This window comes from Antechinus flavipes, chromosome 1 (assembly GCF_016432865.1).
Source record: "Antechinus flavipes isolate AdamAnt ecotype Samford, QLD, Australia chromosome 1, AdamAnt_v2, whole genome shotgun sequence".
Taxonomy (NCBI): Eukaryota; Metazoa; Chordata; class Mammalia; order Dasyuromorphia; family Dasyuridae; genus Antechinus; species Antechinus flavipes.
In genome coordinates, this window is record NC_067398.1 from 81,752,715 (window position 1) to 81,776,423 (window position 23,709).

Consider the following 23,709-nt stretch of genomic DNA (forward strand, 5'->3'; position numbering starts at 1 on the left):
TATATTTTGTGGGGAAATGTACATTCTCAATTTCACTTTCTCTTTTTTTTCTTGAGAGGACTTTAGGTATTTACCTATTCCTGGAAAACAAACACATATACACACATCCACTTACCCACGCATGTGCATTACCATTTTGTTTTTGCGGTTATCTTGGTTTTGTATGAAAAAATGACTAACTCATAATGGGGAAGACATGTCAAATTTGTTCCAGCATTTTTGTTTCTAAAAAACATGATTCTTTTGTTTAAAAAAGCAAGGGGTGGTGGAAAACGGAGCTAAGATTTCTGAAAATATGTTGAATTCTTTAAAAGAAAGAGAAAGCAATAACAAAATTCCCTGAGTTTTGCCACATTCTGTTTTCTAGCTACCATTGATGTGAAACGGAATATTTTTGACCTGTGCACTGACACCAAGGACTGTTACCTTGCTGTAATTGAGGTAAAGGATGCTTAGAGGAATATAGGTTGTCTGGATTAGAATTTATTCAGAATATTTATAGTTGATTCTTTTATGCTACATTTATGTTATGTTTTATATTGGATGATATTTGAAAAATGTGTTATCAGTATCTTTTGCTGTTGTCAGATATCTTGTGGTCCATCTGTACCTGTTTTTAGGTACAAAATCATATATTTTTAGAGGATGGATGGTTGGGAGGTGAGGAAGCATTATGTTTTTGAAATATTCAATATAGGAGGAATGTAGCATGTAGTTTTCTCACTATAACTTAGAAAATATATCTATGGTTATCTTTATCAAATCATCAGCATTGTAGTATCAAAGTACAGGAGAACTCTGTGTGTGTGTGTGTTTGTGTGTGTGTGTGTGTGTGTGTGTGTGTGTGTGTGTGTAAGTAACTGTGATAGCACCTAAGCCTTCTTGTACTGCTTTTCCCTCCTTTTCTGTGCTCTAGGTATAATATAACATTTGCAGTCTGCTTAACAACATTTATTATTACAAGCATCACTTATTTTGATTGACACAGGGAGGTAATTGAAGGAAGTAGGTCAAAGCTGAAACAGATACCTAATTCTACGGTGCACTGACTTCATATTTTGTGGGGTGGATTTTAGAATCAAGGCAGTATGGATGCCCTGAACATGGACACAGTATGCAGGTTGTATGAGGTGGGCAGGCAGCGCCTGGCAGAAGATGAGGATGAGGAAGAAGATCAGGTGAGTGGATTTTATTGGAATATCTTTCTTTCAAATTTAAAAACATGGTGAGAGCCATTATTTTTTTATTGCTAAAAGTACTTCATGATGATGGTAGTGTTCCTTTTTGGAAGTCTGATCCAGTCTGTATTAAATTCTGTTATAACCTGTCGTCACTTTTTAGTAATTGAACACTGTAGTACAAAAATTGAATGAAGTTAGTCATGGTTATTATAAATCTTAGCTGCTAATAAGAGATAACACTTTTAAGTTCACATAGATTAATTTGTACACAGCAATGTTATATAATAAAACTCAGCTTTTGTTACATCAGTTACTCGTGAATAACTGTCTAGTTGCTATAATTCCTGGCTTGTTCACATATAAATAATGTTATATGAATAGTATTGTTACCTTGTGTTGAGAAACAACAATTAAAATTGCTCATTCATGATGTGGTATGGAAATGTTATGACCCAACTGAATGTCTCAGTATTTGAACATATTTTCTCAATATTATGGTAAGTAAGCTTTTTCATTGAAGTAGTAGCTACTAGAGAGTTTCTTGATGTTTTGGGGAATTAATGAAATATTTTATGTGGAGAGCTATTTGTGAATTCTGAATTCAATCTCAGTCATCTTTGACACTTCATCTTTCTTCTCTCCAATATATTCAGTTGCATAATCCTATTAATTATCTTTCTTGGTATCTTATGTTTATTATATCTTGGCCTTTTCATTTCCTCTGCTTCTAGCATAGGCTTCCAGAGAGGTTTGTTATCTCTCACACCTGGACTGTTTTCATAGCCTCCTCAACAGGTCTCCCTGCCTCTAATTTCTTCTTTCCAGTATGTCTTTTACACAGTTGCCAAAATATTTGTTCTAATACATAGATTTAATTACATCATTCCATTACTTGGAAACTTTTAGTAACTGCCTAGTACTTATGGGATAAAATATGGATTTCATACATTGGCACTTGAGTATCCTCTACAGTTTCCAACTTTCCTTTCCATTGCTATTTTACACATTCTAATATTTCAACCAAATTGTGCTATAAGCTTTTCCATCTCATCCTATTGGCTTGAACCTTTGTTCATTTTCTTAGGCCGTCCCTCATATATTTATTGAAGCCCTTCACTTCTTTTAAGACCCCACTCACGAAGCTTTCTTTGATTCTTCCATCTGAAAGTGACTTCTCCTTCCTCAAAATTTCCATAACATTTATCTGGAACTTCTCATTTGTATTTATCATATGCTGCCTTCTATTATTTTTTTTGGATACTTATATCTTGTTGGAATATAAACTTCTGGAGTTTAGGCTTTGTTATTTTAACATTTTCAACACAAAGCATAGGGCAGTATGTTGAGCAAGCACTTAGATGTTGAATTGAATTTTAAAATTAGGAATAGGTAATATTTTTAAGGGAAACTGACTTGACTATGGAGTGTTTGGGTATATATTTTATAGATATGATGTCTCTTGGCAATATGTGCTTTGGTTTCTCATGATGGAGAATTTTAGTACTTTTTTTTCCCCTGCCGCTGTGCTTATGTATCATATTTCCTTCCAGAAAAAAAATAATTCCTATGCCGTATAATTATACTTTACCTTCTCAAGGAATAGTATATTTCTTAAGGGGTAATAGAACATTTGAGAATCAATTATTTATTGAAGATTTTGACCCATTAATTTTAAGATGAGAATTTCCCTTGTTACAAATTTATATAGCAGGTGAGGTAACATTTTGATCAATCTGAGGTTCATTTCCTATTTTTCATGGCTTTCTCGTCCTTACTGTCCTAGCCTATCCATCTGTCCACTTATCACTATCTTTTTTTTTTCTTTGTGTGCTGTTTGCCTTATCTATTTATCTTATTTATCTATATCTGTCATGTTTAGCCTCAAATAGTGCCTGTCATATATACAGTAAGTTAATAAATGCATATTGAATTAAATTAAGATCTTGCACCATTTTCCCCCGGTTTGTTTTATGTGGACACCAAAAAAAAAAGACATAGAGTAGAGGAAAGAGAAGAACAGAATTACACACCACATTACTAATAGAATTAGAAGGAACTCTCATTGTTCAGCTGAGAAAACTCCTTTCCTTTATATAAGATTAAGTGAAAAACATTAGTGACTTGTCTTGCTAATATGATATTCAAACATTTGCCCTTTATAATTTGAAGCAGGATGTGAATACTTTGCTTGTCCTTGCATTTTGATTATTCCTTTAATCTAGGGAGATCAGAATGATTAAATATCTACATATTTAAGGAATGTTTTCTATTCAACTTTAAAATGCTATTGCTATTGGCACTCATAGTTTGTGTTGCTCTCAAGCTGAGTAGCAAGTGTTCCCTTCTGTTTCATTTAATATTTTCTTACTGGTTTCCATGCATCTTGTCCAAGATGGAGATTTTTGATTGATTATAGAATGTTCCTTTCTTGATTGTAAGTGCAAATTATTGCCCTTCTCTGAGTTAGAGCAGAGCCTTAATTGGGACTTGTGGAACTAATCCAGTAGCCCAAACCAAATCATTTGGTTTTTTTCTGTGTAAGCTATGTGCCTCAGCTCAGAGATGCCAGGTTTCATGGCTAGGCCCACAAAACTCTTTTCTTTATTGGTCATTTTTGCGTTTTACTTTGGTACAAAAGAATTTTCATTCATTAAGGAATTGAAGTGACTGTGATATAAGCACCAGCAAAATACTTAAAATTAATAAACACATAGTGCCATATACATGTATTTACTTTAAATAATAAGAGGAGGAATTTCTATCCAAAATACACAGGCTTTATATACTTATGTTTTAGCCTGAGTCATTTATCAAATGGTATCAGTTGTTTTTATGCTGCTGGGTTTGTTATGTATTAGAAAATAATTGTTTCCTAACTGCAGAGCTTAAATTAAAAAAAAAAAATCACAAGATATATTGGTTGGATAAGTCCTAAAGCTAGTTGTTTTCAAGAAGCACCAGGATTTGACTGGCACCATAATTGTCTAATCATTTGCCATCTTACTATTAAAATCTTAGCTTCTAGAGTTTCCTTGGAAAATCATTTAGTTTTTGCTTTAGATATTTTTTGACAGAGAAAACATACTGAAAGAAATGAGCAAATTGATCAGAAATTAGTATAAATAGTCTATCAGAGTAGCTTTAACTAATTAGGCCTTATACGTGGGACTCAGTAGTAGCAAGTCCTCATCTCGTTTAGAATATTAGCCTTGTGTTTCTTTTAGAATATTAGCCTGTGTTTGTTGAGCATCACAATGTTGCATGTTACATCTAATAGAAAGGACCTTCATTTAGCAAATTCAAGCTGTATAACACTATATACCTTTTGAATCATTATTCTGTCACTATTTTGAGGCACCATAGCAACTAATTACATTTTGGTGCAGTGGGATTAGGTAAGGTGGAAGACTGTGTGTCTGTGGGGATGGGGGTGGGTGGCCACATGATAAACTCAGTAATGTTATTGGGTGACTAAAACTTAGATGTTGTTAGAAGAATAATATCAAGATGTTCTTTGCTTTGGACAAATTTTATAGTAGTATCAAGATGTAAACTATACTTTGGATTCATAAATTTTATCAGTGGGAGTATATCACAGAAATTGTAATCTTTCTATACCATCATATCCTATGCAATTCTTGACTGTTTGCACATGCATTTTCTGGAAGGGAACTAATTATCTAACTGGAAGTCTTACTCTTGTTCTTGTATCTTGGGGCTTAACCACCATGTTGCTGAGGCTATTTGTTTGTTTTTGCTTTCTATGTGAGTTTCTATCTCCTTGTCTAATCACATGTTCTTGTAGTATTTTTAATGCAGCTTAATTTTTGTTGGTACACGTACACTTTACTTAAATGTATCATATGTCTTTTAAGTTATTTTTAACTTTAGTTTTTTAATAATCAAGGTATTGCGATTTGTGTTTCTGGGAGAATATATTTACATTAGAGAGGGGAGATTATTATATTGTTTTTTAAGTCCTCTGGAATAATTTACTACACAACTTTCTAGATTCAAGTTAGTCTGATTTTTTCTTTTATTTTCAGTTCTGAGTTCAGGCTATCACCTGTCCCAACATATGCATTTTTGATTTACTTTCTTTTTACAATATTCATCACTAAATCAGTCTCTTTTGTACTGTTATAGATTTCACTGTAGAGAAGCTTTGTAATGTTGTAGGATTCAGTGCAATTGGCACAATGTCATCAATGGATCAAATCTTTGGCCTCACAATCACTGTTTGGACTCCATGCAGGACTTAATCTGTTATCTAAAAATAGAATAATTGTATTCCATTAAATTGGTGAATGCCTTTTGTGAACATCTATTTGGTTGTTTGATACTTTATGTAGTCAGTATTCAGCAGATCATTAAACAAAGCTTATAGTTTGTGATTTCTGCAGTTATCTGCTTAGTGTGTTGTCTAATTTTGAGGTTTGCATGAGACATGACATGGTATAAAGAGAAGGATTTTGTGTTCCTTACACTTTTCTTTTATGTGAGCATAAAGAAGTGATGATTTGTTTAAAAGAAAACAAAGCTGCAAAAGTCTAATTTTGTTCCCCAATATCTCCCCCTTTTTTGTTGGTAAACAAACCAGTTGTGATCCTTTTTGCCCACTGAGCATTTTTAATGTTGTGGCCTTATTATATTTTTCTATATGTATTACTTGTCCAGGTCCAGCTCTTCTTTCAGGTTTTATCTTCTTGAGTATTGTTGCCATTTCTTGTCATAGTACATCAGATAATGTGATGCTAGAGAGACTAACTGTGCCAGTTGTATCCTTGTTGCCGATAACAATGATAACAATATATCTTTTATGTGTATTCATACATATGTATGTAAGTTTCATTTTGCATCTTTTCTCTTCTGGTTTTATTTACAAATGTCAGAATAATTTGACTCACTTAGGTGGTGCTAAATTTCTCTTAGGGCTCATTTTCTCAATATTTATTTATATATTGAGACCATCCTCAATAGGTTTGGTAGGTTTCTGTAAAGTTTAGCAGTTTATCAAATAGTCTACTAGTGTTGCTTTGGGATGCCACATCTCTCTCTGCTGGTCTAAGAGATTTGCTGACTGAAATGACTTCTAGATTTGTTCAGTTTTGGCCCTGTAGTGAATATTTTCGACTGGTTAAAATTTTAAGTAACAAATGGCATTAGCGTTTGTATTTTTTTCATTTTCCAAATTGTTGGCACAATCTATTATTGCTTTTGAAAAACTTTTAGATCTAAATTCCCAAATGCCTGTGTTCACTTTTTTGAGATATCTGAATATGTAGTCCTTTCATAATAGCTGTTTCCAATTATAGTGGAGATGGCAATGTAATCGTGGTTTAATTCCTCTCATGGTGTGTCAGCTAATAAGTCAAAGATCACATTTTGAGTATAGTTGAATTAATGTGTATGCTTTTATGATATGATTTTAATTCCTCCTGTGTTTTCTTTCCTACCAGTCTGTTATCATCAATTTAGAAGAGGTCCATATAAGATCTTAGGACCATTTTGTGATTTTGTGTTATATTTTGTAGGTTGCTGTAGCTCTTGTTTCCTTCCTTCCCATCCCAAATGTATTCTGTCTTTTCCCTCTCCCTCTTCCCCCTCTATCAATAGCTAGGAATTTTCTGGCTACTGATTATAATTTCAGCAATATGTTTTTTAAAAGGCTATATAGTGCTTATAGCCTTTTGTGATCTCTGCAGTTTAATGTGTTGTCTAATTTTGAGGTTTGCACGAGACATGACATGGTATTATAAAGAGAAGGATCTTGTGTTCCTTACACTTTTCTTTTATGTGAGCATAAAGATGTGATGATTTGTTTAAAACAAAACAAAGCTGCAAAAGCCTAATTTTGTTCCCCTTTTTTTGATGAAAAAAATTTTCTTTCCCACCTTCTATCTGTTCCAATTGAAAAGAAAAAAGAATAACAAAACCCTTTTTAAAAACAAAAATACATTTTAAAGCAAAACAGATTTCAACATTAGCCATATCTAAAAATATATATATATCTCATTCTGTACCTTGAGTCTATCACTTCTCTGTCAGCACATAACACTATGTTTGTTATATAATAGACACTTAATAAATGTTTGTTGATTGCTTGGTTGATTGTCAGGAAATGGGTAGCATGCTTCACCTATGAGATCATGGTTGCTTGTTCATTATTTTGAATAGAGTTCTTAAAGCTTTTAATCTTTTGATGTTATATAAATTGTTCTCCTGGTTCTTTTCACTTCAGTCTTTATAAGCTTAGGTCTTCTCAGGTTATTCTGAAATCATCTTTTTCTTTATTTCTTACAGCACCATAACATTTCATTATAGTCATATACCAAATTTGTTCAGCCATTTCCCAATTATGGACACTTTAGATTCTAATTCTAGTTCTTTGCTCTCATCAGAAGAGTAGCTGTAAGTATTTATGCATATGATTTCTTTTTTCCTTCTTTAACTTGTTTGGGGTACCAGTCAAAGGATATGTTCAATTTAGTGGCTTTTTGGGCATAGTTCCAAATTGCTTTCCAGAATAAAAGTACCAATCTACAGTTCTAGGAAGTTGCAATTCTTTGATTTGAAAAAAGATATCTCCTGTCTTCCTATCTTCATGTGTATTTCAAAAGATGATATGCAAATTGGCCTTTTCATAAAATAACCATTTTCTTTCTTATAAAAGTAGAAGGAGAGAGGTCATATAAAATATCAGGGTAGGGGAGAAGGCTAGTTGAATAAAAGAGCTCTGTCTCAGAAGCCATTGGACACGGGACTAGAATGTTTCTCGATAGATTAGAACCTATTAGTGAGTGAAAGTTACAATTATGTTTTCCTCATCTTAACATACCTCCACAGATAGCGTTCTTTTGAAGGCTCAAAGGCAGGAAATGAAAAAGAGAAGGGAACTGATGAATTCATTGTTTTATCATTAGATGTTTAATTATTCTTAGGGAATACTCAAAGGAGTGAAGTGATGAGGAGTTCTGACAACTTGGATCAGGAAGAGAATTGTTATTATTTGTCCTTCATTCTTGAGGAGGAGGATCGTGATATGCAAGTGAGTTAGATTTAAATGAGGGAAGACTGTCGAGTCACCAGCCTCATTTTCTCTTCCAGAGCCATCTGGGTTCAGCAACAAAATATAGATCAGAGGGAAGACCTTGGATGCAGTGGGACACCTTGGCCTTTTTAAGCCAAAGTCTTTAACGGGTCTCAGTTTGACTGAGGCAGCTATCCAGTTATTAAGGTTGGGTAATAAATGAGTCAGAAAATAGCCTTTTTTAAACCTAGTCCCAAAAAATATCAATCTGGGAGAAGACCTTTGAAGTTTCTGGCCAAAATAGAAATGATTGCTATTTACTTTAACTCTGAGCCATCAGGCCCCAAACAGTGACCAAATGGTGATTGACCTATTGTTGGCCAATCAATGAGAGCCAGAGTGATTTGGGTTGAAGCAACTCAATCCTTAAGAAAGAAATCTAGTCCTTGAGCAAAATTTACAATTCCATTGGGTAGAGTACTTGTAGTAAGAGAATAGAAAGGAAGAAAGAAGGAAGAACATATAATGAAGATGAGGTGGGTGCTCTGAGACTGGCAGTCTGCTTAGGGTGGCAAACTTTGAACAAATGAGCCTCTTTGATGGAGACCCTCTAAGTATTTTCTAGTTATAGAAAGTGAAAAGGACACCAAATGTTGTGGCATGCCCTTGCCTTCAGGCAATCATTGTTAAAGGTGAGTCACCTTAATTTTATGATATACTAATTTACATGAATCTGATGATTATTAGTAGGTCAGCTAGCTGGTGCCATAATGCCTAGAGTCAGGAAGACCTGAGTTCAAATTTAGCCTCAAACACTTACCGGCTGTATAACTCCAGGCACATCACTTAACCTCTATTTGTTTGAGTTTCCTCATCTGTAAAATGAGGATAATAATAGCACCTACATCCCATTGTTGGTGTGAGGCTCAAATGAAATAACAATTGTAAAGTTTTTAGTATAGTGCCTTACACATAGTGGGTGATATGTAAATGTTAGCAATTATTATCACAGTATTTTATGAATGCTGATCTAACTTTTTTTATCCATATTATTAATTGTCTTGATAATAAACAGCTTTTTTAAGTGTTATTTGAGATTTCTTTGGATTATAGATGGCAGGTAAAATGTCATTGATTTAGGTCTTTGCAGTATTTGCTGTTTAGCACTCTTCTTTTTCTGGGAAGTGTTGTTAAGAGTAGGCTTTAAACTAAAAGTCAGTCCTGAAATCTGTACCTTGATGGTGAGCTTCTTATGCCCTTCTGAACTCTTTACTTTCTTGCACTTTGATTTATGACTAAACAGCAGGTGTGTGTGTGTGGTGTGAGGATGAAAGTAGGGGTGAAGGTGGATATATTTTGAATAAAACTGCTCTTTATAATTTAGATTTGATTGAGTCACATTGGGAATTTGTGAAGTATATGACACTCAATTACATTTCTCTGTTCTTCTGTGGCTACCATAATCTTGCCACTTTCTAAGTCCCTCATCTCTTTTCTCTTTTGTTTATGACTGGCATGCCTTTGTGCTATATTTAATAGCTCTAGACTAGTTTTTTTCATATGGATCATTTACTATTCAAATTTTTTTTTTTTTTTTTTACCAAATATAAAAAAAAAATGTGTGTTCTCAGATGTTAGTAGTTTGACTTTGAACATTTGTTTTTTCCTGTGGCACAGGAATTGGAGGCTTGAGTGAACTCTCTTTGCATGTTTACCTTATTAAAATAATGTAAAGTGTGAGTGGCCCCCTGCAAACTGATAGACTGATAAGATCAGAAAAGAACACTATATTTTAATGGTTATCTTTTTCCTTTCACTTTAGATTTTTTTTTCCTTTAAAATTTCATAAGTTGAATCTCAGGGTGACTTAACCCTAAAACTATGGAATAAACTAGTTCTGTTTTCTCATTATACATGAGAAAATGCATACACAATTTTAATTTGGAATCAGCAAGGTATAGGTTATCTTAGGGGTCATATGCCTGCAAATCTGAAAGGTAATTTGATTGAAACATAAATAAGTAGATTACTAGCTTGATAAAATCTAATTGAGACTATAACTGTTTCATAGTCAAGTCATTAATTTTGACATTGACATTTAATGAAAAGAAAAGTTTAAAATGAAAATATAATGCTCTTAAAGTATATACCTCTATAGAAAGTAACAATTATTAAGGTAAGAAGGTTAGATATTTGCTGCCCATAAGATTTAGGCATTTTGAAAAGTCTTCAAGCAGAAGTCATCTAATTATTGTTAAGCTTTTTTTTTTTTTTTTTTTTTTTTTTTGTAAATTAAACCTCAACAAGAGAATAACTCTATCTTTTCTCCACTCCATTTTGGAATCTATGACACATTGTATGCTGTGTTTCCTGTATTGTGTCCGTCCATGTGTCCTCTGACTGCATAGAAGCGGATGGTAAGATTCTTTACTCCTCTCAATCATAGTCATAGTTGAATATATTTAATCATAGTCATAGTTCAATATATTGTTTCCGATAGGCCCAAATTTCCTGGTAAAATTAAATGTATGGGTGTTAGACATTACCGGGGAGAGGGGTGGAGTGGGGAGGATGCAGGTATTTGGACTTGTGACGAAAAGACAACATTTGAGAGTGTTTAACACTCAGAAGCAAATGTTGCAGAAAGTGTATGGAACAAAATTTTTATTTTTTAAAAGACAATCTGGCTAAGTTAAGATGTTAGGATTAGGTCTGAATCATATGTGAAAAAATAGTCTCATCTTTGCTTCTAGTTGTTAAGGCAGGCTGTTCTATTAAATTTGTTTAATAGCTTGATTTGTCTGGAAAAATAAAATTAATGCTACTTCTGTCAGAAAAGTAGCTATTTCATTTTCAGAGAGAAGTGTTTTGAATGCTTTCATTAGAAACAGGTGCTACATCATCAAAAGAAAAAATATTTATTATAAAGTGTCTTGATTATCAAGTGTAACTCATTATAAACTGTTTGTGTTCTTGAAGGAAAATATTTCTATTCAGAAGGCCTCTTTACCAGAGAAGAAGGAACTTTTAGTTGAATGATAGCAAGTGTCTTAGAAAAGGAAGACACATCTGAGAATTTTAAATTTTAAATAGGATCAATAGATGATGATGATAGTGATGATGAAGTATAGAGGAGAAATAGCTAAAAGGAAGAAAGAAAGGAAGATTTTGAAAAATTAGATATGTCCCAACTAGGAGCATGTCTGAGGAGCAAATTAATATTGCTCAACAAAGAGAGAATAGCTGTTGGACATAAAATAACTAAAATAAACTAAATGAATTTTCAGTTGAACAAATGTAGAGGAAGATTGTGAATTTTGAAAACCCTCTAAATTGGTTAGAAACGATCTCTTCTGATTTAAATAATAAATGCATTGCCTCATTGCCTATTTGTGATTGTGAAATCTTAAGTACTATTCTACAGATCCTGTTTGAAATGGATCACATTGAAAATCATTGCTAAAGAGATAGATTCTAGCATTTTATATAGGTCTCCATTAATCTTCTCCTGCCCAATTGTACAGGAATTCCACAATAGAAAGTAGTGGGTCTAGTTTGATTAAAGTAATCTGAAAATCCTGAATGTCTACAGACATCAAATATGTAAAAATCTTACCTTAGGAAGAAAAGTCAAAAATAGATTTGAAGACAGTGCTGAAATAGACTTGCTTTCTCTTAGATACTAAAAAAAACTTTTAATACTGATTTGTTGAATCATTTTAAATTTTACATAGCTAATCCTTAATACTTATTCCCAATATTTGAATTCAGAGCCCAGTTCTATATTTGGACCTGGAGGCAGTGTATTGGACAATAGATACAAAGTGTTTATATAATAACCCTGTTTCCAGGTTACGAGAGAAATGTCTTGTTTGACTCAGGGGTGGACTCAGGGTAGGGGGAAATCCTGGATGCTGTTTTTTCTGTCTAGCCATTTTGTCAGTCTCTCACTAGTAAATTTTGATACTTAACTATGAAAACTGGATCACTTTATTAGTGCCTTACACTTGAACAAGAGGGATTCTTCTGAAATCTCTATTAATTTTCTAGGAAAGTTTAGATTTAGTATTTATAAGAGAACTTTGGTCTTAGAAGAGCTTGATTCATAATTGGTATTGTATGTGAGTATTTTAGAAGATAAGCTAGTAATGAATGTTAAATAAATTTTAAAAAGAAAAGAAAAAACTAGTTTATTTAAACACTTGAGTTTAGTTGATATATAAATGTTAAAAATAATTTAAAAAATAAACTGGTATTGGTTATTTAAACATTTGAGTTTCATTAATAAGGCAACAAGACAGATTTTCATTTGTTCCTCTTATACCTTCTTTTCTTATAATTATAACAGATTTCTGTGGGTTGTCTTTGATGGTTACATATAGAATTAGTTCACATATGGGAAGGTGAAATGAAAAGTTGGATTTGTAGGATTATTGAAAGTTCACATTTCTACCCAAGTTCAGGATTTGAGAATTTGGAATTTTGTCTGCAAAGGCTTTTGAGGCTTTTCAGAATTACTTTTAGAAATTAGGCTAAATAAATTAAGGTTTATGAATTTCTCCTCACTCAGTTTTCCTGGCTAAACTAAAGATGTTTAAAATGTTGTGAGAAGTTAACAAGAGAAATTTATGTCTTATTGAACTGCTTGATTCACAGGTGACTTTTAACATTTTGCTCTGACTTTGTATATTTTCATTTAACTTGGAATTTTGAAAAGCTGGTAATTATTCCATCAGTGCATTAACACTAGGGAACCAAAAGTTGTTCTTTTGAACTTGCTTGCCTTTTGCACCAACTGTTTGTTGTGGCAGTAGGGTAAATGCTAGTAAAAGCCACAAAAAGATGTTGGCAAAGAGAGCTGCTTTTCCATCACTTGTAATCTGGTCCTTGTATGTTGTTTTGTTTTGTTTTGTTTTGTTTTGTTTTGTTTTGTTTTGTTTTGTTTTGTTTTGTTTTGTTTTGTTTTGTTTTATTGTGGTTTTGGACTTGGCAAGAGTCATTTTTCCTTGTTTTAGTCATTTTTCTTGTGTCATTATTAATTAAATTTCTGATGTTTTTGCAGTGATTTGACTTTATTCACTCTTGATGCACTTGACTTTAGTGAATATTTATTGATAACCCACAGGTATAGTCTCATTTTGTGTTCAGTACTCAATGCTCTAGTTCTCAAGCCGGCTTCATAGTTGGTACCATCCAGGAATTAGACGCTTCAGTTTTACATGTGCCACCTTTCTTTGATCTTCATGTGAGAACATATTGCGCTTCCTAGTGTTGTGTTTTTATTTCACCCATTTGGTTACTTCTAAAAAATCTGTGAGTTCATAGTAATAGTTGGATGGTTAAAAACTCTTACTAAAACTAGTTCAGGCATTTTAGGCATCACAGGGGGAAAAGCAACTAACAAACTAGTAAATTGTAGTGTGATGAAGGAAGATCAGAAGCATGTTTGGAGTTTTAAAAATAATTGATGGATATTCTAATTTTCTTGTTTTCTTATTTGGAATTTATTCCTTACATTCTTCACTTTACTTGTGTGTGGTTTTTTTTTTGGGGGGGTGTGTGGCAAATTACTGAGAATCATATTGAATACAAATTACAGCAGAGTTTAGAATCTCTTTGCTCTTCCAGTTTGGTAATTAATATTTGAACCATCCCCAGGATAGAAAGTTTGATGATGTTCCTTTGCAAAGTTAAACACGGAGACAAGTGGCAGGATGTAGAATTTGCAAAGCCCTGGGAATTTGGGGAGCACATTGTGCTTGGTTGATGAAGCCTTGGGTGTTGAAATTGTGTTATTACTTGGGGTCTTTCTTCTGCATTGCAGTTATAATAGAATTTGTTAATAGAATTTGATTTATGTTAAAAATAAAGGGGATGTTATAGCTGCATCATATTCTAACAACGAAAAGGATCTAGACTAGGACATTGAAAATGCAGTGTGATCTTGAGAAAATGAATTTAAGCACTGATTTGTTTCTAACTGGCATGTGTTTTCTTGGTTTAAAAAGGCAGAATTTGCTTGATTATTGAAAAAGTCTTGTTTTATTCCTATTCAAATAATTCCTATTTGAAATTTTTTTCCTGCTTTGAGACAGGAGAGTAATGAAGGATGAAGGAATTCTCTCTTGTCTTTTGACTGGATTTTTGCATGACTATGACTGCCTTGTTTGGGCAGTTTTAGGTGAACTGCTGAAGATTGAATAAAAATTAAACTAGCTGGATAAAGCAGTCTGATACTTTGAACGGGGGATCTTTTGGAGGAGATATGTCCCTTCTGTGCTATACTTTCCCATAGATAGGCATGGCTTGTGTATCTCAAAGCTATCATTAGTACTTTAAACCAGTACTAACCCTGAAATTCATCAGAATTGGGTGTTACTTCCCACTTAATTCCCTCCTCTCTTACATGCAACGTGTTTGGGAAAAGCTAAAACTCATGCTTCTGTCATATATTTGGTTTTGAGGCATTTATCCTAATGGAAATATTGTTTTCTCCATAGGAGGAAGAAGAACAGGAGGAAGAAGATGATGATGAAGATGACGATGACACAGATGACCTTGATGAACTTGACACTGACCAGCTGCTAGAGGCAGAGTTGGAGGAGGATGAAAACAATGAGAATGCTGGCGAGGATGGCGATAATGACTTCTCTCCTTCAGATGAAGAGCTGGCTAACTTGCTTGAAGAAGGAGATGAAGGGGAAGATGAAGACTCAGATGCTGATGAGGAAGTTGAATTGATACTGGGAGACAGTAAGTATAGACAGAACTGTCACTCTGATCCTAGGAAGCATCAGAGAGTATTTATTCCTACATGCCAACCCAGATGGAGAGTCAAACATGTCTTCTTTGCTCTGCCCTCAGCTGCTAATCGTACATTTCCCTTGGAGGAAAGGCAAAGTCAGAAATCTGTGTTCATTTGCTATCTCAACACCTAAACTGTGTAACCAGCTGGCCATGGTCCCTTACCTTCAGAGGACTAAACTTCCTAGATCAGATGGAAAAAGTTTAGTTGTTTGTTCCATCTGAGGGGCACGTCTGAATTCATCAGAAGAAGCTCTCATGAACAGTTATTCATTTCTAAAGAGATAAAGTGATAGAGTCCATTGTGTTGTTCTTTTCCTCTCTGCTATTGGCTCCTCCCTCTTAGAAGTGGTGGGGCACATTCTCTCTTCTCATTTCTTTCTGTTCTGCTTAGCACTACTTCCTCTTTTGCCTTTTTCTCCTCTTCCTTTTGATGAATAAGCCAACAAAGCTTTAGGTAGTAAATTTCCCATTAGGACCAAACTGGATGGCCCTATATGCTTCTGAGATAGGGTTGTCCCTTATCTTTGCTCAGGAGTCCTTTAAAAGACAGCTAATGATGTAAAATAAGATCATTTTTTACAAGTTAGCTGAATTGTCAACACTCATTTAGGGCAGATTCCCATTTAGGCTGCTCACCAGCCCCTCAGTAAGATGTGCACATCACTAGCAGATTCATTCATGCTGTTCTTCTGTTTCGTTGTAGTGCTTCACTGCCCATCTGTGGCCAAACTCATGAATTTTGGGGAAATAATCCCTATGATCTCCAGCGGGTTTTCTTATATATAGTCCAGTCAGCACTTTTAAAGGTGGTAGGTATTATGTCCAGAGAGAAGAGGACACAACACAGACCTAATTAAAGCCAAGCCTCGCCATAGTTGACCTGTTTTTATAATGGATGGGTTTGGTGGTGGAGGGAAAGGTGGTGGGGACAGAAGGGAGGAAATCATTTAGTTGGAAGTATAATTTAGGCATTCCCCTTAAACCATGATATAAGGACATATTTTCTGGGATAAATCTTGCTGGTTCTGATCAAAGAATCTAAGACCAACTAGAGGAGACTGGCTTCTGTGTAGCCATTTCCATGAGTCCTTCTTTCTGTTGCTGTTTTAAGGAAACTCTTATAAGGGTGGTGGGGGGAGAAGAGTTGGGGATCATAACTCCATCCAATCTACTGAGAGAGTGGAGAGGGCTGTTTATCAGCCTCTGTTTCCTGCACTTGGAGACTGAGATGCCAGGACAGACCAGGAGATGGGGCAGTACTCTGGAGAGACTTTGCCTTGTCTCAGGAAGGGTTCCTATTCAGCAGAGGGTTTTTTTTTTTTTTTTTTTTTACTTTGTCAGAGGACCTGAGAGAGAAAGCCAGTAAGGGGTGGGTGAAGCATATCAACATTATTGTAAAAAAAAAAAAATGGTGGGGGGAACAGGTTCTAGAAACATTTTTGTTGTACTTAATAAGTGGACACGGGGTATAAACCATATCGACATTGTCAATTTTTAATTCACTTAAATGACAAGGGATTAGTGAGGCACATTAAAAGGGGTGGCAAGCAGCCGTGGCGGAGAGTAAAGTCCAGCTCGTGGTGGTGCCAGCTAATGCAAGTGAGTACTGCTTTAATTTTTTAATTTTTTAGTTTGAATGCAAGGCCACCAAAATTTGGGTTTGGCTTGTAAAATTACTTCCTGTTGTAGCTACCAGGGCACCAAGCATTTTAGTTCTGGAACTACTTTCTCCCAAGCCAAATCAAGTTTGTAGGCACAGTACTTACGTTGCTGAAAGGGGAAAAGCTTCTGGTGTAGAACTATAGCTTGGGAAAGAAGCTTAAATTATGATTCTAATGGGTGCTGGGGGGAGAGGGGAAGGTTGAGGTGGTATAGGTAGAGAAAAGAGTTGATGACAGTGAGCAGAGAGAATAACCCAGACTACATCCTTAGTCTCAGCTGGAGTTCAAAGGTAGATTGTGTTTAGGCTACTTTGTTTTTCAAAGTTAGGACGATGCCTTGATTTCAGAGGACGAGGCTTGGGCATTGCTGTTGTCCTGTTCTAGCTCATCATTGTTAGGGAAATTTGCTTACTTTAGGATCAGTATGTTCCTAAGACTTGGCAGTGTCCTAAGAGGACTTTTCTTGAAATTTTCTTTGGTACATGCTGCCAGGCAATCAGTTTAATCTTTAAAAAAAAAAAAAAAAATTAACAGTACAGGCTAAATAGATAGGAAGTCCTGTATAGCCTGAATTATATTGATAAGCGTGATGGTCTGGCAAAATACTTATATAACAATGTATTTGCAAAGTGTCTTTACCTCTCAAAGATCCCTTAGTTTTGGGTTGCTCTCATTTCTTCATTTAAGAGATCAATCAAAAGTAGTGGGGCTCTTGCAAGCCAGTCTTCTTACATAATTTTTGAGGATCCAATTCTACAGTATCAATAATTGGACCAATTCTTTGAACTTCCTCTAAAGGATTATGTCTATGTGAATTCCCTTAATTGACTTTTCTTGGTAATCATGCATATAGTTGAGGCTGATGGTTAGGGGTCACTTTCCACAGTTGGGTCCATTTCTTTGAATGAATTGTCCCAGTCTACTTGGAGTACCCTAATTTTCAGCTGTGTCTTTAGACATTTCTAAGGCTTTGGGGAGGAATGTCAAGTGCTTAGGTACACATGAAATAATAGACTGTGTTGGCCTCCTTTCTCTTCTCTCAGCCCCCAGCTTCTTTGTGGCCCTTTTCTAGATTGCTGGAGAAAAGCTTTAGCATATTGATAAGATATCACTAGTGATTTCCTTCAGTAATTTCAGGGCTGTATTTTCTGATCTTCCTTCCTTGTTTTCTTAACTCTTAGGAGATCTTTGCTTCCTGTCCCCTTTGCTTGATTGTGACTTCTCTGACCCAGGGACAGTTACTTTAGCCATCTGGTCTAGCCTCGCTCAAGAGCTTTATTGTCTACTTCTCCTGGTCACAGTATGTCTTCTTCTTGGAAGTGATATTTGGGAAAATGTTTTGCTTTAACTGTAATTTAAAAAAAAAAAAGAAATAGTAGTTGTAGTATCAGAAAAAGTCTTAAGAATAAAACTTACCTGATCTTTACCATTTAGAGGCTTTACATCTGTTGAGAAGACAGGAGACAGTATGCTTTTGCTAGTCACCTCGCAAAGATGAGAAGCCATTTCTCTAGTCAACTCATTTCCTTCAGTTGGAATTACGGTCTTGGTGAAAATTTTTGTTTTCTCATTCATTGACATGCTTTTTTGTTTTGTGAACAGCCAATAAGGGTGCTGAACCAGAGGCAGGCTTTTTCCTCTGTCCTGCTTGACTTTGAATAATACATGATGACCCCCTTTTAAGTAGTCACTTAGAACCCAGAAATGTAGAGGTAGCTAAGAGAATCAGAATTGGCTCCTTGCATTTCCAATCAGTGCTATATAAGAGGGCATTACTACAGCCTAGCAGATGTGAGGGGAAAAGGATATAATGAAGCAGGCTATTCGAGTTTTATATCCATAAAAGATGCTCAGGGGTGTGTCCTGGGTGGGTGGGTGAGGGCTGTTTTGTTGAGAGTAGGAGCAAGTTACCAGGAAATCAAACTCCTACCTTGAGTTTCAAAATAGCCTCTCCTTTGGCATTGCTGTGAGATGGCTAATACTCCATAGACAATTGATGTTCCCTTAGGGCTTACAGTTGCAAGTGTGTACAGGCCATCTTCCTTTAGAAGATGGTGCTGGTAATGAAGAGGCACACTGATAGTGTATCTCAGACTTCTGCGGGAAAAAAAAAAAAAATTGATGAGTTTTGGATCAAAGAGGAGTCTTGAGAAGTTTAGGGGACAATATCTGAGTTCCTTCTTGCTATCGATGGTCCCTATGTCCAGTAAAGAATCTTTAGGACAGGGAAGTGAGGTGACTGAATGAGAAACCAAAATGGAATGGAATAATCAATTTAGGAATTCCTAAATTTCTCACAATTTTTGAGGAATTGTGAAAATTGGCCCTCTTGGTCCAAGTGGCACTGAGGTAGGAGGCCCCCAGTGTAAGTCTTACATCTTAAGAACATTGGGTTGAATGACATCATGTCATTTGAACTCAAGGTAGGAGTATTAGGATCCCTTAGGCTTGACTGCAGCTTTGTGATATGATACCCTACAGCAAGCCTGATCTCAGGGCCATCTGGCATATGGCAGGGGTACCTGCTAAAGCTACATGTGGCAATTCTTCTGGGAATATCTCCTTTTTATTAGGGTTGAGGTTCCCTTTTGGCTGGATAGGTTCTTCAGACAGCACAAATATTCCTAAGAGCACAGCGAGGTTAAATTGCCTGTGGGTCCTTTTTAAAGAACACTGAGCTGAGATTTCCCAGGGTAGGAGATGGTTGCCAGCAACAGATGTGCTCTCAGCTGCCAACACCATGGAGCTAATTGGTATGTTTTCTCCTTTCTTGAAAACGGTAATTGACCCACTCAGGGAGGATAAAGGTAGAGCACAGTACTTTCTGAAACACTTCCTGTAAGTTCAACATATAACCTTCTCTTTACCTCCCTTTTTCTTCTCTGCCTTTCCAGCTGATAGCTCAGATAACTCCGATTTGGAAGATGACATCATCTTATCTTTGAATGAATGAGGAGTGATCATCATATGGATGCCCACTGAAGAAATTCTATTCCTGGCAGGCAGGAGACCAAATGAGAAGCGAATTCAGAACAAGCCTCCCTGACACCTCTTCTCCCCTTTCTCCCATCCCTGTCTGTGTCCCTATCCCAGGGATATGTTTTTCAAGAACCTGTAGGCTTCAAGCTTGGAGGGTTTTGGCTTAAGCAGAGAATCAGTTGTGCCCAACAATGGCCATTCAATAAAGAGATCAGGGGTTAGGCCCTTTTTCTGCCTTCTTTTCCCCCCACTTCCTCCAGGATGGACAAATCTTTCCTTAAGGAAAAGCCCCACTTCTCTGGGGATATTTCACAATATATTTTCTTTGTATAAAGTTCTTTACTAAAGAACAAGAAATAGTTTTATATAAAAGCAAAAAAAAAAAAATTGCAGGTGTTTATAGCAAAGAGGGTGTGAACTTATATCCACCGGGTACCTTGTCCCTTAAGCTTCATTTCCTTTGGGAGAAAGTGATGCCCAAAGATCAATACAAAGAGGCGTTTTTACACAAGTATTTAAAATGAAAAGGAAAATCGTGGTTTCTTAAATTGATAAGGATTAAGACTATTTTATTATAAATATAATATATGATTTTTTTAAAAAAAAGTTTTGTTGCCTCACATGTTGTCAGGATGTTGGTTTTTTTTCCTTGACTTGAGGTGCCTTCGTGCCAGAGCTGGGGAAGAAGGCAGGCATTGACTGCTATTTGTCATGTATATGCACACATTCATTCACCCACCCTCATGGAAGGGCAGGCAGGAGCAAGTCCTGGCATTTTGGTCATTGTGGATACCGGTTTTGTGGAGATGAGGGAACTTGTGATATAAGTTCACTCCCTCTATTTTTTTTTTTTTTTTTTTCATGATTCAGTTTTTTTTTTTTTTAAATCTTTTTTTTTTCCTTCTCTTTTCTCCTGTGTGGAAATTACAAATCAAAGGCCTTTTTCTTTAATGTAAAGTGTATTTATTTAAAAAAAATACAAAATAAACTACAAGTCTGTCTTTGTTTATGGCCTTTTACCTATTCTTTTTTTTAGCAGTAGGTGGGTTCCTTGCCTCCCAACATAGACAGTTCTTCAGCCCTGCAGGAACAGCAGTGGTAGGTAGCAATGTGGTGAGAATCTGCCTTCCCTCCCACCCAAGAACTTCACTGAGACACAGAGCCTAAGTAATTCTAGGCAGCTCCATGCTGCTGTCTTTTCAGATAGCTGCTTCTTAAGAATGGGTATAAAGTGGACCAGTCTCCCTCCCCCTCTTCATGCTTTGGCTTCGAGAAAGTAGGCGGCAGATATGGCTGAACCAGAGTGGAGCTGGTGCCAGCCAATCTCTGGGAGGTGGGATGGAGAGCAGGGTTCCCAGGAAAGGCAGTTGTAGTTGATGAATTCCGAATCCATAAGACCAGAAAGCGTTCGAGCCTCTGCCTGGATCCCTTCAGTCACTTACTTATTGGTCACTGTTAAGCTGAGCAGGTGGGACATGGGAGAGGAGCAGCTAAGGGCTACTCGGGTACCTTTGTAAAAAATATTTGAAAAGAGGAATAGGACTGGCCATATTAGAAAATGAACAAAGCTATAAAAAAAAGTAATTCTTTCCTCTTCAATTGCGGCTACTTTGTTCTTAGGAGAAAAAGTAAAGAGTTTGATGAGGTACTGAGGTAGTGGTGCTATAGCTGAAGTGGACAGAGAAATGTTCTGAGAGCCGGGAAAGATCTGGATTCCGTTTCTGACACTGATACATGGGTAACTGGGCAAGTTATTTAACTTCTTAATGCCTTCCATGGGTAACTATAAGCTGTCTATTGCTGAGATGTGCCATTTTTGTTTTGTTGGAGGGAGGACTTTTCTCCTTTCAGAGTTCCCCATATTAGTGAAATCACAAGTCCAAACCCTCTCTCTGTCCTCTTGATCTCACCACTCTGATCTGAGTGCTACTAGTCCTAAGCATCTTTTGATTCCACTAGAGCAATAACTTCTAGGCTCCTACCCCAACTTATTCATGTGGGGATGGGAATAGAAAATTAGGGTTATAAAAAGTGGTTTTAAAGTCAAATGATAATTCAGACAGCTGGAATACAGTAGGCAGTCAGTCTAAGATATATCAATTATCAGGCCCATAGTACACAAATAGATTGTGATTCCCAAAGTATAGAAAAGGCTGAGACACTAGCTTTACCTTCCTTAAGACTAAAACAGGAGTTTGAGGGCAGAATTTTACCAATTCAATCTTCCAACTTCTTTCACTGATCTAAGCAGCATTAAAATCATCTTCCAAATTTAGTCGCTCAGTTAACACTAAATGTGCCAGGACTGTATTAAGTACTAGGGACACAAAGAAAAGTAAGACACTTAAGTTCTAGGAATTGGGAAACCTACAACCCTTTAAGCCAAATCTAGTCTGCTGCCTGTTTTCATATGATCAGCGAAGTAAGAATAGCTTTTGCCTTTTAAAATATAGTTTTATTGTATTTAGAAGTCAAACTTGGGTTCTAGAACTTGCATTATGCCTAAATTAGTATGTTGCTTTGAGCAAGGGTCTTCCTCTCAACCCTCAGCCATAAAACAAGGGGATTTGTCTGTATGATTCTTAAAGTTTCTTCTACAGCCAATTAAATTATGGGATTACAATTCAGTGAAAATCTGTAAGGTTCCTTCAGCCAACAATAGGACTTCACTGTGTTTCTGAAATGTGGCTGGCTCCAAATGAAACTTGGAAAACATCCCTTGGGGATGATAAATGAGAGGCAGTGACTCCCATAGGAAAAGCTGGGTTTGGTTGACTTGGCTACAGCCCCTAGAGTTATTCACCCCGGAGACATAGTCTCCGTGAAAGGCTGAATAAACATCTTCCTACTCCTTCCTTTGGTTGTCTGAGCTAACAAAAACCGAAGGCCATAAATCTGTTACCCAAAAAGAAAATACGTGTTTATAGATGTCAGTGTTCTGATGTGTTTTTTTTCCCCCCCCAAATCTTGAGCCTGACATAGTTTTCTTTGTAGCAGCAAGAATAGGCCCCTAGGATTGGGTTCTACAGATGAGTTTTGATAAAAATCGAGCCCACAGTGCCCAAAAGGACCACTCATAGGACTAAGACAACTGGGAAAAAGAACCTGGTCATCTGGAAAAAGGTGAAGAGAGGAAAAAGTTAAAGGGGCCTTTGGTGAGGAGCAAACAAAGGATAGTTTGACCCTGCAAAAAAAAAGTGGCCTACTTTTCAGTTCATCAAGCTGAGAAGTGAGTTCTTTAATCCAGATGATGTTACAAGAAGGAAATGTAAAGTTTTACAGCATTAATCAAATTCTAGGTCACTCTTCAGCTTGGCAAACTGCTTTGCACTACCTGCAAGAGATACTGACCATGTTTTATCTTTAAGCCATCCCTGTGCTTCCGTCCTAGATCTGGACTTCCAAGTATTGCTTAAGAATGTTACTCTGTTGTAAGATGGCCTTAAGCACCTACCTTAGGAGAGATCTTATATTAGTTTGCTCCTGACCAAAAGGATGGGGACAATGCCACATTCCTAGTGGGTCTGTTAACTTATCTAGTAAAATGCCGTTAAGGATCCAGCCATTCATTAACAGAACATGGATGTGGTTCAAGTTGTATCTTCCTCAAGAACTAAAGGATCCTATTAGCCACAGCAGTCCAGTATGTTGTCTCATAGCCTTAAATTCCAACTGAAAGCTTAGGATCCTAGCTTGCCTGCCTGCCTGCCCTCATGTTCCCAATTCTCTGCCGAATGCAGCTGCTTCCTAGCTGCCTGCTGAAAGGGGAAAGGCTTCCGTCAAAGAGGTTTGGGCTAGCAGGTTCTCTCTCTAAAGCTGTCACAGTCAAAAATAGAAAAATTCTGAAACATGGAATTCCTTGGTTATTTCTGGAAAATGTTCCTTGAGATTCACTCCTAAAGGACAGGCCTTCACATGGAACCTGTCTCCTGGTTATCAGACATAAGCTTCATTTCAAGTTTGCTGAAATGAATACCAGATGGTCAAGAGTACTTATCAGCCTCTTTGCAATAATAAAACAAAACAAAAAACCAAACAAGCCTTCAGAGTC

General features: G+C 36.1%; 1 protein-coding gene across 4 annotated transcripts in view; it reads left to right on the forward strand.

The window, feature by feature from the left end:
- DCAF1 (DDB1 and CUL4 associated factor 1) overlaps window positions 1-20,665 on the forward strand; it is a 111,831-nt gene extending 91,166 nt beyond the window's left edge. For 2 of the 4 annotated variants that reach the window (XM_051985682.1, XM_051985691.1), the window contains exons 21-24: window positions 368-441; window positions 1,077-1,178; window positions 10,620-10,628; window positions 14,712-15,317. In XM_051985682.1, the coding sequence (XP_051841642.1) occupies window positions 368-441; window positions 1,077-1,178; window positions 10,620-10,628; window positions 14,712-15,149 (623 nt within the window). In that variant the 3' untranslated portion in view covers window positions 15,150-15,317. Of the gene's footprint in view, window positions 1-367; window positions 442-1,076; window positions 1,179-10,619; window positions 10,629-14,711; window positions 15,318-15,721; window positions 17,980-19,573 lie in introns of those variants that run through there. The other 2 variants (XR_007951941.1, XM_051985701.1) reach the window with 2 other exon arrangements.
- The last annotated feature ends 3,044 nt before the right edge of the window (window positions 20,666-23,709 follow it).